The sequence below is a fragment of the Abramis brama genome, assembly GCF_963993115.1.
Source record: "Abramis brama genome assembly, chromosome: 6".
Taxonomy (NCBI): Eukaryota; Metazoa; Chordata; class Actinopteri; order Cypriniformes; family Leuciscidae; genus Abramis; species Abramis brama.
The window spans coordinates 11643522-11658972 of NC_139968.1; the positions used below are offsets into that span (position 1 = coordinate 11643522).

The following is a 15451-nucleotide window of genomic DNA, read 5'->3' on the forward strand; positions in this document are numbered from 1 at the left end:
GTAAAGAACACGCATTTTCCCCACCACAGCTGGCAACGTTCTCGAATACGTTTATCTGTACCGTTTCAATTACGGAATATATCCACATTATTAGTACTTGCAGTCTCTTCATCCTCCTCATTTTGCGAGATTTGTAAAATGTACCCCGACTGAAAACTGTTTTTAAAAGAAAACCGACCACTTCAGGTCGACTTTGCACCGGAGCCATCCTTTTTTTTTTTTTTTTTTTTTTTTGCGGGAATGCGAGATCCGATCTGTTATCCAGATACAGAAGTCACTCGATGTGGACAGGTGTAAACGCACAGTGTCCTGATTGGCTTATGATCAGATCTGGGGTGCGTTTCCCGAAAGCATCGTTGGCCAACTCTGGTCGCAAGTTCCGTCGTTACCAATAGAGTTCAATGGACATTGCGATGAACTTGCGACCATAGTTGGCCAACGATGCTTTCGGGAAACGCACCCCTGCTTGATCGGATCATGGTGATAGCATGTTAATGCCAAGTGCCTCAGTCATTCATTATGAAGTCTTGTGTGTGTCACTGCTGCATTTCTGAGAGCTGTCTTTGGTTTCTCATGTTCATGGTTTTTGACTTTCTGTCTGGTTCCTTTGTATTTCTCTGTTTTGCCTCTGCCCTGGATTCTCTTATTGTTTAGACCAGGGGTGCCCAATCCTGCTCTTGCCAATTGACTGTCCTGCACAGTTCATCTCCAACCTTAATCAAACACACCTGCCTTTAATTTTCAAGTGATCCTGAAGACCTTAATTGGTTGCTTCAGGTGTGTTTGATTATGGTTGGAGATGAACTGTGCAGGACAGTTGATCGGCAGGAGAAGGATTGGGCACCCCTGGTTTAGACTGCCTGGGTTTTTTTGGGGGATTACATACATTGTATATACCTATGGATTAAAGTAACATTTTGAATTTGTATGTGATGGGGTTGAGTTGTTAAGCTTGACAGTACCCTCCCTTGACTATAACAGGCCTCAAAAATATTAATAAAAAGTATGATACTACTTACCATCTTATGCAACACTGTTAAAAAGACCTGAATGATTTAATTTCTGGTAAATGTCACATATGGGTGGAGTCTAAATTATTATAGGTGGAGAATAGTTGTGAAGCAGTGAAGTACCCCAGGGACCTGACAAAATGCTTAGTTTACAATAGAAATAAGACATTATTTTATTGTCACATATGCTGTGTAGATGATCGACACGATGATGAAGCGGAAAGTCTCTTTAATTATATCACAGGCATAAATCCAAACCAGAAAGAGAGCTGTTCACACACGTAACATAGACAATACCTGACAATGAACACAAACAGAACTGAACTTAAGTACACGTGATATCGAGGTAGATAATGAGTGCACAGCTGAACATAATGAGTGACCAAGACAACAAACGATTAACTCAGGCAGAAGGTGGTGAAACACAAAAAGTCCAAACTAACAGAACCGTGACAGAACACCCCCATCCATGGGATGGCCTTGAGCAGGGGCAGGTAGATGATACCCCAGTGCACAACCAGGACTGCGCTTCATGGCGGTGTAGCTGGAGGAAGGAGCCATGGGGGAAGACAGCCGGATGGTATCATGGTGACAACAGAATGCGATGACGACTTAGGAGGTGGAGCCCACCGCGTAGCTAGAGAGTCGATGGAGTGACAGGACACCAATGACCTAGGAGACCTTGACGGAGCCGCAGCGACGACCCCTGTTGTGGCAAATTCAAAGTCTTTGGTTCAGATCTCAAAGGAAGCTCTCAGAGTCGAAGTTCCAGGTCTCAGAAGAATTAACTTTAATGAACAAACAACAAAGTGAGATGCAAGCTGGACATTTAAAGTTACCATTGCCAGTCTTCATGTCTTATACCTTTATACCTTTTTCTTATCGCTAGGTGCCCAATGGGCATCCTCATATCCATCTCTTCTTTTTTGTCTCTCCTTGTGTCCTTGTCACCATTAAAAACATCCCCCTCTAGACCTTCTTCTTTTGGAGGAACATCTCAAAACATCTTATATAACATGTTTTTCCTCCAGTGCTTCCCAACACCTGCATCCCTCCAACAGGTTTTCGGGTACTTTTCCATTCTCTTATACCTGTGACCTATTTTCTGCTTGGCATTACTGCATTCAGACTTTTACATGAGACAAAGGGATTTCTCCAACACCCCCCGAGAGGGAAGCAGGGATCCGGAGGGCTGAGGTTGAGCAGGAGCGACCGAGGGCGGAGGTGGAGCCTGAGGGAGGGTGGAGCAATCCGCAGCTGAAGGAGTGGAGGGCCGGAGGGCAGTGATCGGCCGTGGCAAAGGTGGTGCGAAGTCCGACCCAGGTGGAGCCGACGTAACGAGGGAGCCCGGCAAGGCCGAAAGTCCGATGGTCACTGCAGACATCGAGGGTGGAAGGAGCGCAGGCGTGGGAGTCAGGGATGACTCCCAGCAGTCCAGCGATGAAACCACACCACTGAGAGGAGGCTGAGAATTTGGGACATGACAGACAGATTCAGATGATAATGGGGCAAACAAGTAAAATTCTCCAAAATAATTAAAGTTTTCCCGTGTTGGAACCAAAAACTCACTCTCAGTGGCGGGAGGGTGGGCGGGGCTCACTTCCATGCCCTTGAATTCCACGAGAACTCCCTCGCCGATGGATGGTGCAGCCGGCTCGCACTCCAGGTCAGACACACGTTGCTCAGGCTCCATGGCGATGTTCAGTTCGGTTGCACCTGTGGGTGCAGGCTCAAACGTCGCGGTGAAGTCTCTCACGTCTGCGTTGGGCTCTTGCTGTCGATCCTCGCCATCTGGGTGGTCATGGTTGTGCACTGGGTTGCGAGTGGGGCTGGTGTCATCGTTAACGGGTCCGACAGTGATTGGTGATCCACATGACACCAGCACCCACTCCACAAAATCCTCAAAGCTCCCCCGAGGTCCCTCCCCAGACAACTGCCCCTTAGCGGTGGTGTTTAGGCCTGCATATAGGAATGTGCAGAAGCATAATGAGTGACCAAGACAACAAACGACTAACTCAGGCAGAAGGTCATGAAACACAAAAAGTCCAAACTAACAGAACCGTGACATTTATGATAACAATTATTTAAATGCAATAATGTTTTTTATTCATTATAATGGGCATACCAAAGTATTGTGGAAAGCTTTTAATATTTAATTTTGTCACTTTAAAAAGTCTGGGGGACTGAAATATTACCAAATCCCAGGAATGACCCATATAGAGAATACTAAGATACTAAGTGAATATATAGAGACTAAACGAGGTAACTTAACCATACACACCTGAACTGAGGAACAGAGGAGAGCAGAAGTAGAAGCAATGACAAGGAAACTGAATCAAACAGAAAAACAAAAAAATAAACATAAAACAAACAAACAAACTCAGAATATGACAATTATGTGAGAACATGGTTCATGGTCCTAAAATGTTATATATGAAATGGCCAATATATGGCCAATATGACCCTTCAAACAATACAGACATATACAAACTGCAGGAGATTTTCTAATAAATTGAGTAACATGGTCATCATAAAAAAAAAAAAAAAAAAAATAAAAAAAAAAATAAATAAATAAATCCAGAAGCCACAAAGACACTGATATTATTTTTAAACTTCACAAACAGGGCAACATGCCCAAACAGTGAATCTGCAAAACTACCAGACATAGTTTTGATATAGATAATAATAATAATAGCCTAATAATATATAGATTTTAACAATATATTTAGCATAAAAGCATATTAAAGTTCAAGCACTTCAAACTTTTAAAATCATTCTTAATTTGGTTGTGCAGAAGTAATAACCTAACCATATGATAAAAGGCATACTTTACAACGAATAGAGATTTTAAAAGTGTCAACAAATCACATGGTAAACTAAGGAATAAGGAATACACATCTATCTCATTCTGTTAACAGCTCGGAGCGCCATTAAAGTTACCAATGAACCCCAAATGTAGATAATCTCTTTCTGAATCTTAAAAAATAATTTAGCGTGATAATTGGACTAATATAGGCCTGTCCTATCGTTCAATCACTATAATATATATGCACTGATACAGATAAATAATTGTATGCCACGTCCATTAGCTTAAACACAAAAATGCACTACATACGCGTATCACACCACCGAGTGTTGATTAACGATAGTCAAAAACTCTAATCTCACAACAACTAATAGATCTAGAATGCATTTCCAAAAAAATTGCAATGGTTAATAAACAGATGTTTTGCTGATCTCTGAGAAAACACTGAGAAAACTGAGAAAATACTGAGATAGAGCAGTTTACTTTTGTGATTTAGCAATTATTGGAGTTGTTTATGAATTTATCATTTCTGCATTTATGAAGGCTACTGTTTCCTTTTTGCTTAGTGCGACCAGAAGAGGGAGCCAATGTGTTATATTCAGTAGTAGGAATTTTGAAAACTTGTGCCTGCCTGATAGGTTTTTTTGGAAAGGTATATTATTTCCTGAATTTGGATGCTATTAGCTCACCACAAAGTATCTGACACACTTTACGAAACTACCGTGATATAAAGTGATAGATACCGTGATAGAATAAAGAGATTGTTGAAATGTGTTTGCTTAAATATCTAAATCCACACTGCATGATGAGCGTTTTTTAAAATAAATTGTCATGTGTCAGCTCCGAAACTTGTCCGTGGCTATAGGCTAAATGAATTAAATTAATAATAACAACTTATATTATTGTCAAGAATGGACTATATATTGCCTATGTCATTTGCACGGGGTAGTCCTGTTGTTTACTGTATGAGTCACGAAAGGGCGTGTGATGGAAAGTCCGGTTCATTTATGCGATCCGGTTCTTTTAAACGGTTCGTTTCTAAGAATCGGTTAAGAATTCAACAATTATTTTATATTAAATGACGTACGCCATCATGGTTACTGGTTTACAAACATAATTTTTCACCTCACCGTTGTTTTATTTGGAATAATCAGAATATTAAATATGTAGCGCCACCTACCCTCTTCTTTGATGGGCGGAGCACCGGGTTCTGATAATAGGCTTGTTTGAGATGCGCCTTGCCTCGCCTGAAATGTAGTCGAGAGTAGGCGGCTGCAGTGAGAGGAGGAGTGAAAAAAGTGCAGGAAAGCCGGACAGTTCTCTCTTCTCGCAGTGGATCTGACACCTGTGAGATCAAAGATGGATATCGCGGGATTCACGCTCGTGCACAGTGTTGCTAATAAACTATGTAATTCAAGTTCTGTTGCTTTTATATGAAAATAAATAAAATGAACAAGACACCCAAATTACTTGTTATTTAATTCCATTCCAAATACATGTTTATCAATATTTTTTTTTCTTTACAGACATATGTGTTTTTATTTATTTTATTTTTTTATAAAAATTAAATTGCATAACCCAAAGAGATCGCACTGTCAGATAGTTTGGGAATATTCACACATAACATATATACATAAAACATGATATTAGAGTTTTAAAATCAAAACATTTTAAAAGAGAACAATACATCACAGTTGTTTAAACCAATGAACATTAAGCTGTGTCGTCAGCAAGTCGTTTCCCATCATGCTTTTGATCAGCGCAGTCGGTGGAGAGCAACTGCGCTCGACTGCAGAATCCGACACGTGCGCCTTGCGGTCGCGAGAGATTTTTGACATACGTCAGCATGACATCAGAGCAAGGCGGACCGCACTCGGACACATTTCTAACCGGCATCGCATGCATCTCGCGCTGATCACCGGTGATCGGTTCTGCGCAGATTTTGCTCATCTCAAACAAGCCTAATGTGTCTCTCGACTTAACTAATTTACTTCCTTCCTGTTTTCCCCCCTGATCACTCTACTTAAATCAGTGGTTCTCAATTCCAGTCCTCGTGACCCACTGCTCTGCACATTTTGTATGTCTCTCTTATCTGACACACTCAGTTCAGTTCATGGAGTCTCTCCTAATGAGCTGATGATCTGGTTCAGGTGTGTTAAATAAGGGAGACATACAAAATGTGCAGAGCAGTGGGTCACGAGGACTGGAATTGAGAACCACTGACTTAAATGAAGATAGTAGGCTTGTTTGAGATGCGCCTTGCCTCGCCTGAAATGTAGGCGAGAGTAGGCGGCTGCAGTGAGAGGCGGAGTGAAAAAAGCGCAGGCAAGCCGGACAGTTCTCCCTTCTCGCAGTGGATCTGACACCTGCGAGATCAACGATGGATATCGCGGGATTCGCGGGATTCACGCTCGTGCACAGTGTTGCTAATAAACTGGATGTAATTTAAGTTCTGTTGCTTTTATATGAAAATAAATATAATGAACAAGACACCCAAAGTAGCCTACTTATTTAATTCCATTCCAAATACATGTTTATCAGTCTTTTTTTCTTTAATACAGACATGTGTTTTTTTTTCTTTTCTTTTTTATAAAAAAAATACATTGCATAATCCATAGAGATCGCACTGTTAGATAGTTTGGGAACATTCACACATACATAAAACATGATATCAGAGTTTTAAAATCAAACATTTTAAAAGAGAACAATACATCACGGTTGTTTAAACCAATGAACATTAAGCTGTGTCGTCAGCAAGTCGTTTCCCATCATGCTTTTGATCAGCGCAGTCGGTGGAGAGCAACTGCGCTCGACTGCAGAATCCGACAGGTGTGCCTTGCGCTCGCGAGAGATTTTTGACATACGTCAGCATGACATCAGAGCAAGGCGGACCACACTCGGACACATTTCTAACCGGCATGCATCTCGCGCTGATCACCGGTGATCGATTCTGCGCAGATTTTGCTCATCTCAAACAAGCCTGTTAAGTGATTATCTTTCTGAGAAACTGTTATATAAAACAGAAAAAACAAATGCCAAAATATGTATTAACACCTTTAGTATTATTTTTCTTTATCATAATCCAAATTCTCATATTCAGTATGTTGTTAATTTGTTTATGATTCTTGGTAAATTTTTTATTCACAAATGCAAATTTTGGGGTAAGATCCCGTTACTGTCTATTTTTATAGTAGACTATAATTCCTATGTTTTGTCTTTGATGGGCATAAAAAACAAAAAGTATTTGAAAAGTCAAAGATTGCTTTCAATGTTTAACCTTGTATAATTTATTTTTATTTATTTTTCCTTCCCTCTGGCACTTTATTTTGTTTATGTATTTTTCGTGATCTATGTCTTGTTTTTTTTATTACTCCTGTTGTTATGTACTTGTTACATTTTCATTTTTGGCATTAATAAAAAAAATAAAAAAATAAAAATAAAAAAATGACGTACGCCATTATCTAATTGTATCATCCATGTCAAATACACGCTCAACAACACTGAAATAAAGCAATAGTATACAGCGGAAGATATATTTTTCGGTGTGTCGATGTTTACAGAGTGATTCAAAAGAACCGACATGGGCTGCGTTCCACTTCACTTTTAGACACGCACTCGCGAACTTCCCTAAGCACTTCCCCTCGGGAGAAGGAAGTTCTACTTTGTGAAGTGGACGAGGGAAGTTTATCGACAGACCCTCCTCGACCCCTCGATTTTGACCGAGGGAGCGAGTCTACTCTGGTGCACACTTCAAGCAGCTCTGTATCCCACAATTCAACTTGATTGTGACGTCACATCGCGCTTAACCGTAGTCAGAGCCATAGAGAGAAAGAGTTGCGACACTCTTTGATGTCGCCGCTATGGCTGTCACGTGGTTCATGTAAGCCCCAATAGTTCCAAAACACACACTGGCTGTCATGTTCTTCTATGGGACAAACAGCAGCGATTGCATTATTGAACGGTACATATAAAATAAAACACACATCCAAGTACTTTTTCAGCTGTTATTGCATTATTGCATTTTGTTAATATCAGTTTTGCATTTGGAGAGGCAGGGTGATAACGAAATACTGTAGCCTATATTACTTAGATAAGTTTTAGGCTATATTTTTGGAGGGAAAAGCTTAGTATTCATGTTCGCATGGGTAGTAGCACTGGCTTTAGCGGCTCTAACTTAACTTTTCCATATCATTCATCTGATGATGGACGTCTCATGATATTTGTTTTAGCACAACTGATTCCCGTGATTTTGCTTATAAATTCCGATTCAGCCATTAGCCTACCTTCGTGATCACGCAAAGAGGTCTGCCGTGGCGGTCCATTCAGAATTCGCTTAGAAGCTAGCTCACTTCTTCTGATGAAAGTGGCCACCCCCTGGACCACAACGTGAAACATGATCATGTTAAGACTAAGAATATAATTTTAAGATTAAGCCATACACATATTATCAAAACTATAACAGTTTAAAAACGAATTTAGCCTATGCTTTTATGTTTGGGTCTATAGGTAAGTGCAGAGTGAAGATTTTTCTCTATGGCTCTGGGTTAGTGTACAGAGTAGGCTAAGAGTAAGGGTAGCTGTAACTCAATCCAAGTAACTTAAGCAATTAACTAACAAAACACTTGTAACTTCTGTTACAGCTATTGAGACATCAGTTAAGCATGGCTGATACAAATGAAGGTTTTCAAATAAAATATTTTTTATTAAACAATGACAGACACCAAAAATGTGTGCTTGTGTGAGTGTGTGTGAACAAGAAAAACAAAAAACAGGGGCAGGTGATCCATGAAACAGACAGGACTGGTGATGGCCATAACAATCCTAGAGGTCCAGCATTGTTTTCCACCAGCAGCAGCCACCGTCACTGTTACCATTGTCAGCTGCCGCCACCATCGCCAGCCGCTGCCACCAGCAGCAGCCTTGGTTGACATGAGGCTGAAAAAAAAAAGTGTTTATTTTGTTAACTAAACGTCGACATTAACTCTTTTACCTTCAATGTAAGCAAAAGCACCTATGAATGACACTCTTTTGCCTTCTTCTCTGGCTTTCTGAACCAAAGGCCAAACTTTGGCCCGAACCGCTCTTTCATCATGTTGGGGATTGCCCCACTGAAAACTGGTGGATTATATTATTGACCGCTGCAGAACTCTGGTCAGGGAGTCGGAGTCATCAGATATAGTTTAGTCGTTTATTGCACAAGAGTGACCATATACACATAAGTGTACTTGAGGTAGTCTTTTGTCATAAACTTTCTCTTGCACATAGACACTGCACATGAATGCGTGCACGCGATATGATCGCTCAACTGGAGTAGCTTAGTGAATAGCCAATTACGCTGAGTCGGTATGTGCTGAGAACGCTGCACTACGTTATTTGCTTACAATGCAACTTAAAATATCACACACGCAACCAACTTAATATTTAAAGGGACAGAATTCACAACAGCCGCCCCCACATTTGAGTAGCAAATGGGTAATCAAGGGAATTCTCTAAATGTCTTTGGGGTTACCTTCTAGAGCAGGCAACTGTATCAAGCGAGCAACTGGTCTAATGTAAGCTTTACCGTCAATAACAACTTCGACAGTTCGCACACATCCATCACTGCTGGGCAATGTCTTCCGAACTCTGCCTATGGGCCACTGAGCTCTTGGGAGTTGCGGATCCACAATCAGTACAACAGAGTCGACCTCCAGGTTTTCTGAAGCTTTATGCCACTTCTGCCTGGTCTGAAGCGTAGGCAAGTAGTTTCTGGTAAACTGTATCCAGAATTGGTCCGCCATGTTTTGACAGTGACGCCACCTCCGCCGCCCCATGTCTCCTGGAGCATACGCCACCTGAGGGAGAGATGCATCCCGCCGCCCCATAAGGAGAAGGTTAGGAGTAATTGGATCGATGTCGGCGACATCCGTTGAGGCGTATCCCAGAGGTTTTGAATTGAGAATCCCCTCCACTTCCACTAGGATTGTGGACAGAACATCCTCTGTGACTGCTTGGTTACCAACGGCTACCTGGAGAGCATTTTTTATAGAGCGGACCTCGCGCTCCCATATTCCACCAAAATGTGGAGCACTGGGCGGGTTAAGCTTGAACTCAATTTGGTGGTCTGCAAGACGGATTTGGAGTTCTGGCTCCATGCTTAAGAAGGCTTCCCGTAGCTCTCTTTCTGCACCGCGGAAGTTGGTGCCACAATCCGAGCGGATCTCGCGGGGTTGACCTCTTCTGGCTATGAGCCGGCGGAGTGCAAGGAGGAAGGCATCAACATCCATCGAATTAAGAAGCTCGATGTGAACTGCCCTTGTTGTGAGACATTTGAAAATCAGGCCCCAGCGTTTTTCATTCCGCCTTCCTATTTTGACCAGGTATGGGCCAAAGCCGTCAACGCCCGTTGAATAAAAGGGTGGACAGAGCAGACGGAGGCGTTCTGGTGGCAAATCTGCCATTTGAGGTACCTTTGGCTGCGCTCACCAGCGCTGACAGGACTGACAATGGAGTTGATGGTGCTTGATAGCCTGACGTCCTCTGAGAATCCAGTACTGCCTCCGTATCTCAGCGTAGACTCTCTCAGCTCCCGGATGTAACAGACGCTCATCAAATTCTTGAATAAGGAGCTTTGTTACTGCGTGTCTTGGGTCCAGTACAATGGGATGGATTTGTTCTGGGTCTGAGTTTGCAAGCCTTCTTAGACGCCCCCCAACTCGTATCATGTTGGTCAGGGGGTCCCACTCTGGAGCGAGGTTAACTAATCGACTGTGCACAGGAATCAATTTCTGTGCTCTAAGGGCAGCTACCTCTTCCGGGAAGCTCTGAGCTTGACATTCCCTCAGCAGGACAGCTTCCGCCTCTCTGTTAGTCATTATTACACTGTTCGATGCGGCCGCCCCTTGACAGGCTCGTAGAGTTGCCCCCACTAACTCTCGCCAGGTCTTGAATTGCGTAACATCGGGGAGGTTGGACTCTGTTTCAACTGCCATTACGGAGTAGCAGATTAGGCCTTTCAATTCGGAAACTACTTCTGACTGTGCAACTTCAGGTCTTTTAGGCCAGTGCTCTGGGCTCTGTTTCAAGAATGGAGGCCCTTGACTCCATCGACTGGGCTCGGCCAAACTTTGGAGGGTTTTGCCTCTCGTAATGTCATCAGCTGGGTTATCCTGCGTATTAACATACCTCCATGAGCTGTGGTCTGTTAATTCTTGGATCTCGGTGACTCGTGTCCCAACGAACACCTTGTACCGGCAGGAGTCTGACTGAATCCACTCTAGCACAGTCATGGAGTCTGTCCACAGAATTGTCTGACTGATGGAGAGTGTCAGCTCATTCCTCACCAGTTTGGCCAGCTGAGCTCCAGCTAAGGCAGCACAAAGCTCCAGGTGAGGTATAGACTGCTGCCTCTTAGGAGCAACCCGTGATCTGGCCATTATGAAGGAAACATGAATGTCACCACTGGTTTGAATGGCCAAATATGCCACTGCCCCGTACACTCTTTCAGAGGCATCGCAGAACACATGAAGAGAACTGTGCTGTTCTGCTGCAGTTGTAGAGGCTGGCATGTAACAGCGAGGAATGGAAACTGCACTGAGTTGTTTTAGCTCGTTTTCCCAGTCGGTCCAGGCAGCCTGAAGGTTTGGTGGTAGATCTGGGTCATCCCAGTCTCTCTTTTTAGCCCACAACTGTTGGATGATCACCTTTGCTCTGGTGGTAAAAGGTAGTATGAACCCCAGTGGATCATATTGGGAAGCCAACACCTGGTAAGCAGCTCTCATAGTCAGTTCTGCATGCTCAATGAGCCGATAATGGTAGCCGAGGGTATCAGCTGCGCAATTCCACCTGAGGCCTAATGTGGGCTCCATAAGGTCAACACGGTTTTGCACTAACCACTGCTCTGTGGCTGATGACTGGGCTTCCGTCGGAAGATGAGCTACCACCGCTGGATGACTGCTAGCCCACTGTCTTAGGTCGAACCCTCCTTCTGCTAACATGCTGCGTAACTGATCCACAGTTTGCTTGGCTGCTGGGACAGTAGGGAAGCTTGTCAGGCAGTTATCCACGTAGAAGCTTTCGTGGACTAGGTGTTGTAGCCCTGGATATTTGGATTCAGAATTGCAAGCATGGTGTTGCAGAGCAAAGATGGCACAGCATGGACTGCTTGTCGTGCCGAATTCGTATACATCTGGAAGGTTTTCACTCTGCAGATCTCTCCAAATGAAACGGAGAAAGGGCCTGTCCTTCGGCAATAGACGGACTTGATGGAACATGCCCTTGATATCTGAGCTTACTGCTACAGGATGCTGTCTGAATCTCAGGAGTACTCCTAACAGCAATGGTCCAAGTGTGGGACCTGGGAGGAGCTGATCATTCAAGGACCGACCATGGTATCTGAAAGAACAGTCGAACACCAGTCGTTGCTTATTGTTATGACTCACGAGATGATGGGGCAGGTACCATGCCTCTGTTTGTGTCGCTTCCATTTGGTTGAGCTTGACTACGTAACCTGCCTCGATGAGTTTGGCAATCTCTCCTGAATAGATTGAGGCCTTGTCAGGGTCCTTCTGGAGTCTCCTTTCCGTGTTCCTCAGATTTGCAAGGACGGATTGCATGGAGCCTTTAAGTTCTGGAGCACCTGGGTTCCACAGAAGAGGGGTGGCGTAACGCTGTACTCCCTTGACATTGACTCGCTGAGTTTGAGACTCAAGCAACTGCATAGCCTCTTTATCTTGCCTAGACCGGACAACCAGTTTCTCGTTGCGAAAGGGCAGCACATCCAGTTGCCATAACCGCTCCACATTTCTGTAGAGAAGATCATCTGGGTGGTCGGTGGAGATGAAGAAACACTGCTGCACTGGTTCTCGGCCGGTAGTACTCATTTCCGCTCCTTGGAGTGCCCAGCCGAGAGCTGTACAAACTGCCACGGGTCCCCCTTTGGTGCCTTGACGAATAGGCTCTTTAGCAGTAATAAGGTGAACTTGATCTGAACCTATGAGCACCAGTGGACGTACCTTGTGAAATGGCTGTAGTGGAACTCCTCTTAGATGTGCATACCGTCTCTGAAGAGTCTGAACTGGGTATGACTGTTCCACCAGATCAATGCCAGAAGCTGTGAATGCTCCAAACACTTGATAGCGTTTCTCTGGTTTACCTCTTGGAGAGATATCGAAGGTGACTTTTGAGCCATTGAGGTGAGTAGTGTCTGGTCGGACTGTACGAAGTGCTAGAGTCTCAGGTTCACCTTTAAGCTGGAGCTGCTGGACAGCAGTAGGTAGGATCATGGTGCGCTGTGCTCCGTCATCTAATATTGCATAAGTCTCTACTGTCTTTGATTTGTGGTGCAGCAGCACAGGCACCACTTTCAGAAGGACTCTGCCAGATGCAATGGATGGCAAGAGGTAGATGCGGCTCTCCGAGGTAGCTGATGATGTATCAGTTGCACGACTTCGGGCCACGCCATGAAGCACTTGAAGGTGAATACCACCACAGTCACTGCAGGGTTTCTTCAGATTACAGGTCTCATGTGCATGGGAACGGGCACATTTCCAGCAGCGCTTCCCCTCTGAAATCCACTTACAAAGATCAGACACTGACTGTTCTTTAATACTACTGCATCGAGTGATGTAGTGGTCTTTACTGCCACAGAAAAGGCAGATGACTTTGAGGGGGGTCTTCTTCCAAGACACCTTAGGACTGGGGGATACTTTATCCTCAGTGGGTGCTGCACCATGATACAAGGCTGTACTTTGGCTTCTTGGTTTAGCAGCACTCTTCTCCTTTGAACTGCTGTGATCTCTTTCATACTGGTAGCGTTGCACTAACCTACTAGACAATCTCTGTTGCTGAGCTTTGATGTCGAGCCACCCTGTGAAGTCTTGTAGGTTGTACGGGTTAATACTGGGGGAGTTGAGCTTCCCTTGTAGCTGGAGAAACTCTATGAAACCATCTCGCAAGTACTTCGGCAGCTTACTAAGCAAACGATCCACATGCGAGCAGCAGTTCAACTCCATCCCTCTAGGTCCCTCCAAAGATAACAGCATGCTCACTAAGAGGTGGACACGGAGAGCGAAACTCTGGAAACTGCGTGCATCGTTTGGTTTTACCTCTGGTGCTGTGAGGATTGCTGCTATTTCGCTCTGCGCCAGCTGATGGGGTTGGCCATATTGTAACTGAAGAGCTTGCATAGCTGCAGAGTACGGGTAGGGATGATGACGGCAGGACTGGCCGATCATTTGTGCCTGAGGCAATTTAAGGTGTTCTAGCAAGATGTGATACTTGTATTTTTTATCTAGCTCTGCATGAGGTTCCAGAAGATTGTCCAAAGCTAACTTCAGTTTAGCGAATTCCCTTTCGTTGTCATTCACAAAATCAGGAATCTTTGGCTGGGGGACAGCATGCAAAGGGCGGTGAGGCACCAAGTATTCTGGTCGCTTCAGTGGCTGGCTCAATGGCTGTAGAGAAGTGTCTGCGAGAGCAGGAATGTTCATGGCAGGAACTGAAGCACTGTGCAGGGTTTGAGGCACTGATGCTACTGGAGGCATTGTAGTGTAGTGAGGAACTGAAAAACTGGGTGCAGGTGGAGCCGCGACAGGTTGTCGAGGAGAAGGTGCCACTGTTGTATAGATGTAAGGCACACTGGGATGTTGGTAGGTTGGTGTGGGAGCTACTAACTGTGGCTGCACCCGAGGCTTAAAGGCAGTTCCAGCATCGCCATAAGGGCAAAACTGTGTATTAAGTAGTAGTGGCACACTATCTGCTCCTGTGTCATACTGGTGTTGGCGCATGGCGGCATGTAACGTACCAGACGAAATTGGTGAGTACAAAGGGAGTGAAGTGACTGGCCGTATTGGTACGAAACCAGAGTTAATGTGCTCTGCCTCTGCAGTAGGTGTGCTTACATTTATTTGTGTGGCACTCACATGTCCTTGTCCTTTGGTATGTAACTCAATGTCAGGTGACTGTGATGAATAGGAAGAATGACTTGATGAAGGGGTCGGATGAGGTGAGTTTTCTGGAGGTGATCTCATCGGTGGTGTGGCAGGCTTTACACTTTGCACCTCTTCTTCTTCCCTCAGGAATGATGTGATATGTTTCATCAGCTCCTGACGCCGACGCTGTCGTTTTTCGTACTGCTTGAGTTTGCTCTGAAGCGCAGCCATATCAGCAGCTTCACCTCTTTCCTTCTCAGAGATAGACTTCATTAATTCCCTCAGTGAACTCATACTTAATAAGTCTGTGGAGCTTGTGGCTGGATGCTCACCCTGGCTGGAGGCTGGTCGTGATTGACTAATTATGCCCACTGCGGCTGCTGCTCCTCTCTGCTCCGCTGGCACCTCTGCTGTAGGTGGGGAGGAAAGAGCAGGTCGGTGATGGCTGTAATCAAGGAGATACTCCTCCAGATGCTTGGGTGTGCGACGATGCCTTGAGGGTCTGTCTGACTTCTCAGCATGAGGGAGAGAGGTTGATCGCTCTTCCAATGACATCACTGCAGTAGTCAATAGATCCGGCTCGAAGGACCATATGTTGGGGATTGCCCCACTGAAAACTGGTGGATTATATTATTGACCGCTGCAGAACTCTGGTCAGGGAGTCGGAGTCATCAGATATAGTTTAGTCGTTTATTGCACAAGAGTGACCATATACACATAAGTGT

At 44.4% G+C, this 15451-nt stretch overlaps 1 protein-coding gene across 1 annotated transcript in view; it reads right to left on the reverse strand.

Moving 5' to 3' along the window:
• Nucleotides 1-1222: 1222 nt before the first annotated feature.
• LOC311084359 (uncharacterized protein) overlaps nt 1223-15451 on the reverse strand; it is a 51688-nt gene continuing 37459 nt past the window's right edge. The window contains exons 2-4 of the mRNA XM_084116349.1: nt 3292-3340; nt 2580-2969; nt 1223-2475 (exon numbers count right to left, since the gene is read on the reverse strand). Coding sequence (XP_083972475.1) covers nt 2135-2475; nt 2580-2703 — 465 coding nt within the window. The 5' untranslated portion in view covers nt 2704-2969; nt 3292-3340 and the 3' untranslated portion in view covers nt 1223-2134. The remainder of the gene's footprint in view (nt 2476-2579; nt 2970-3291; nt 3341-15451) is intronic.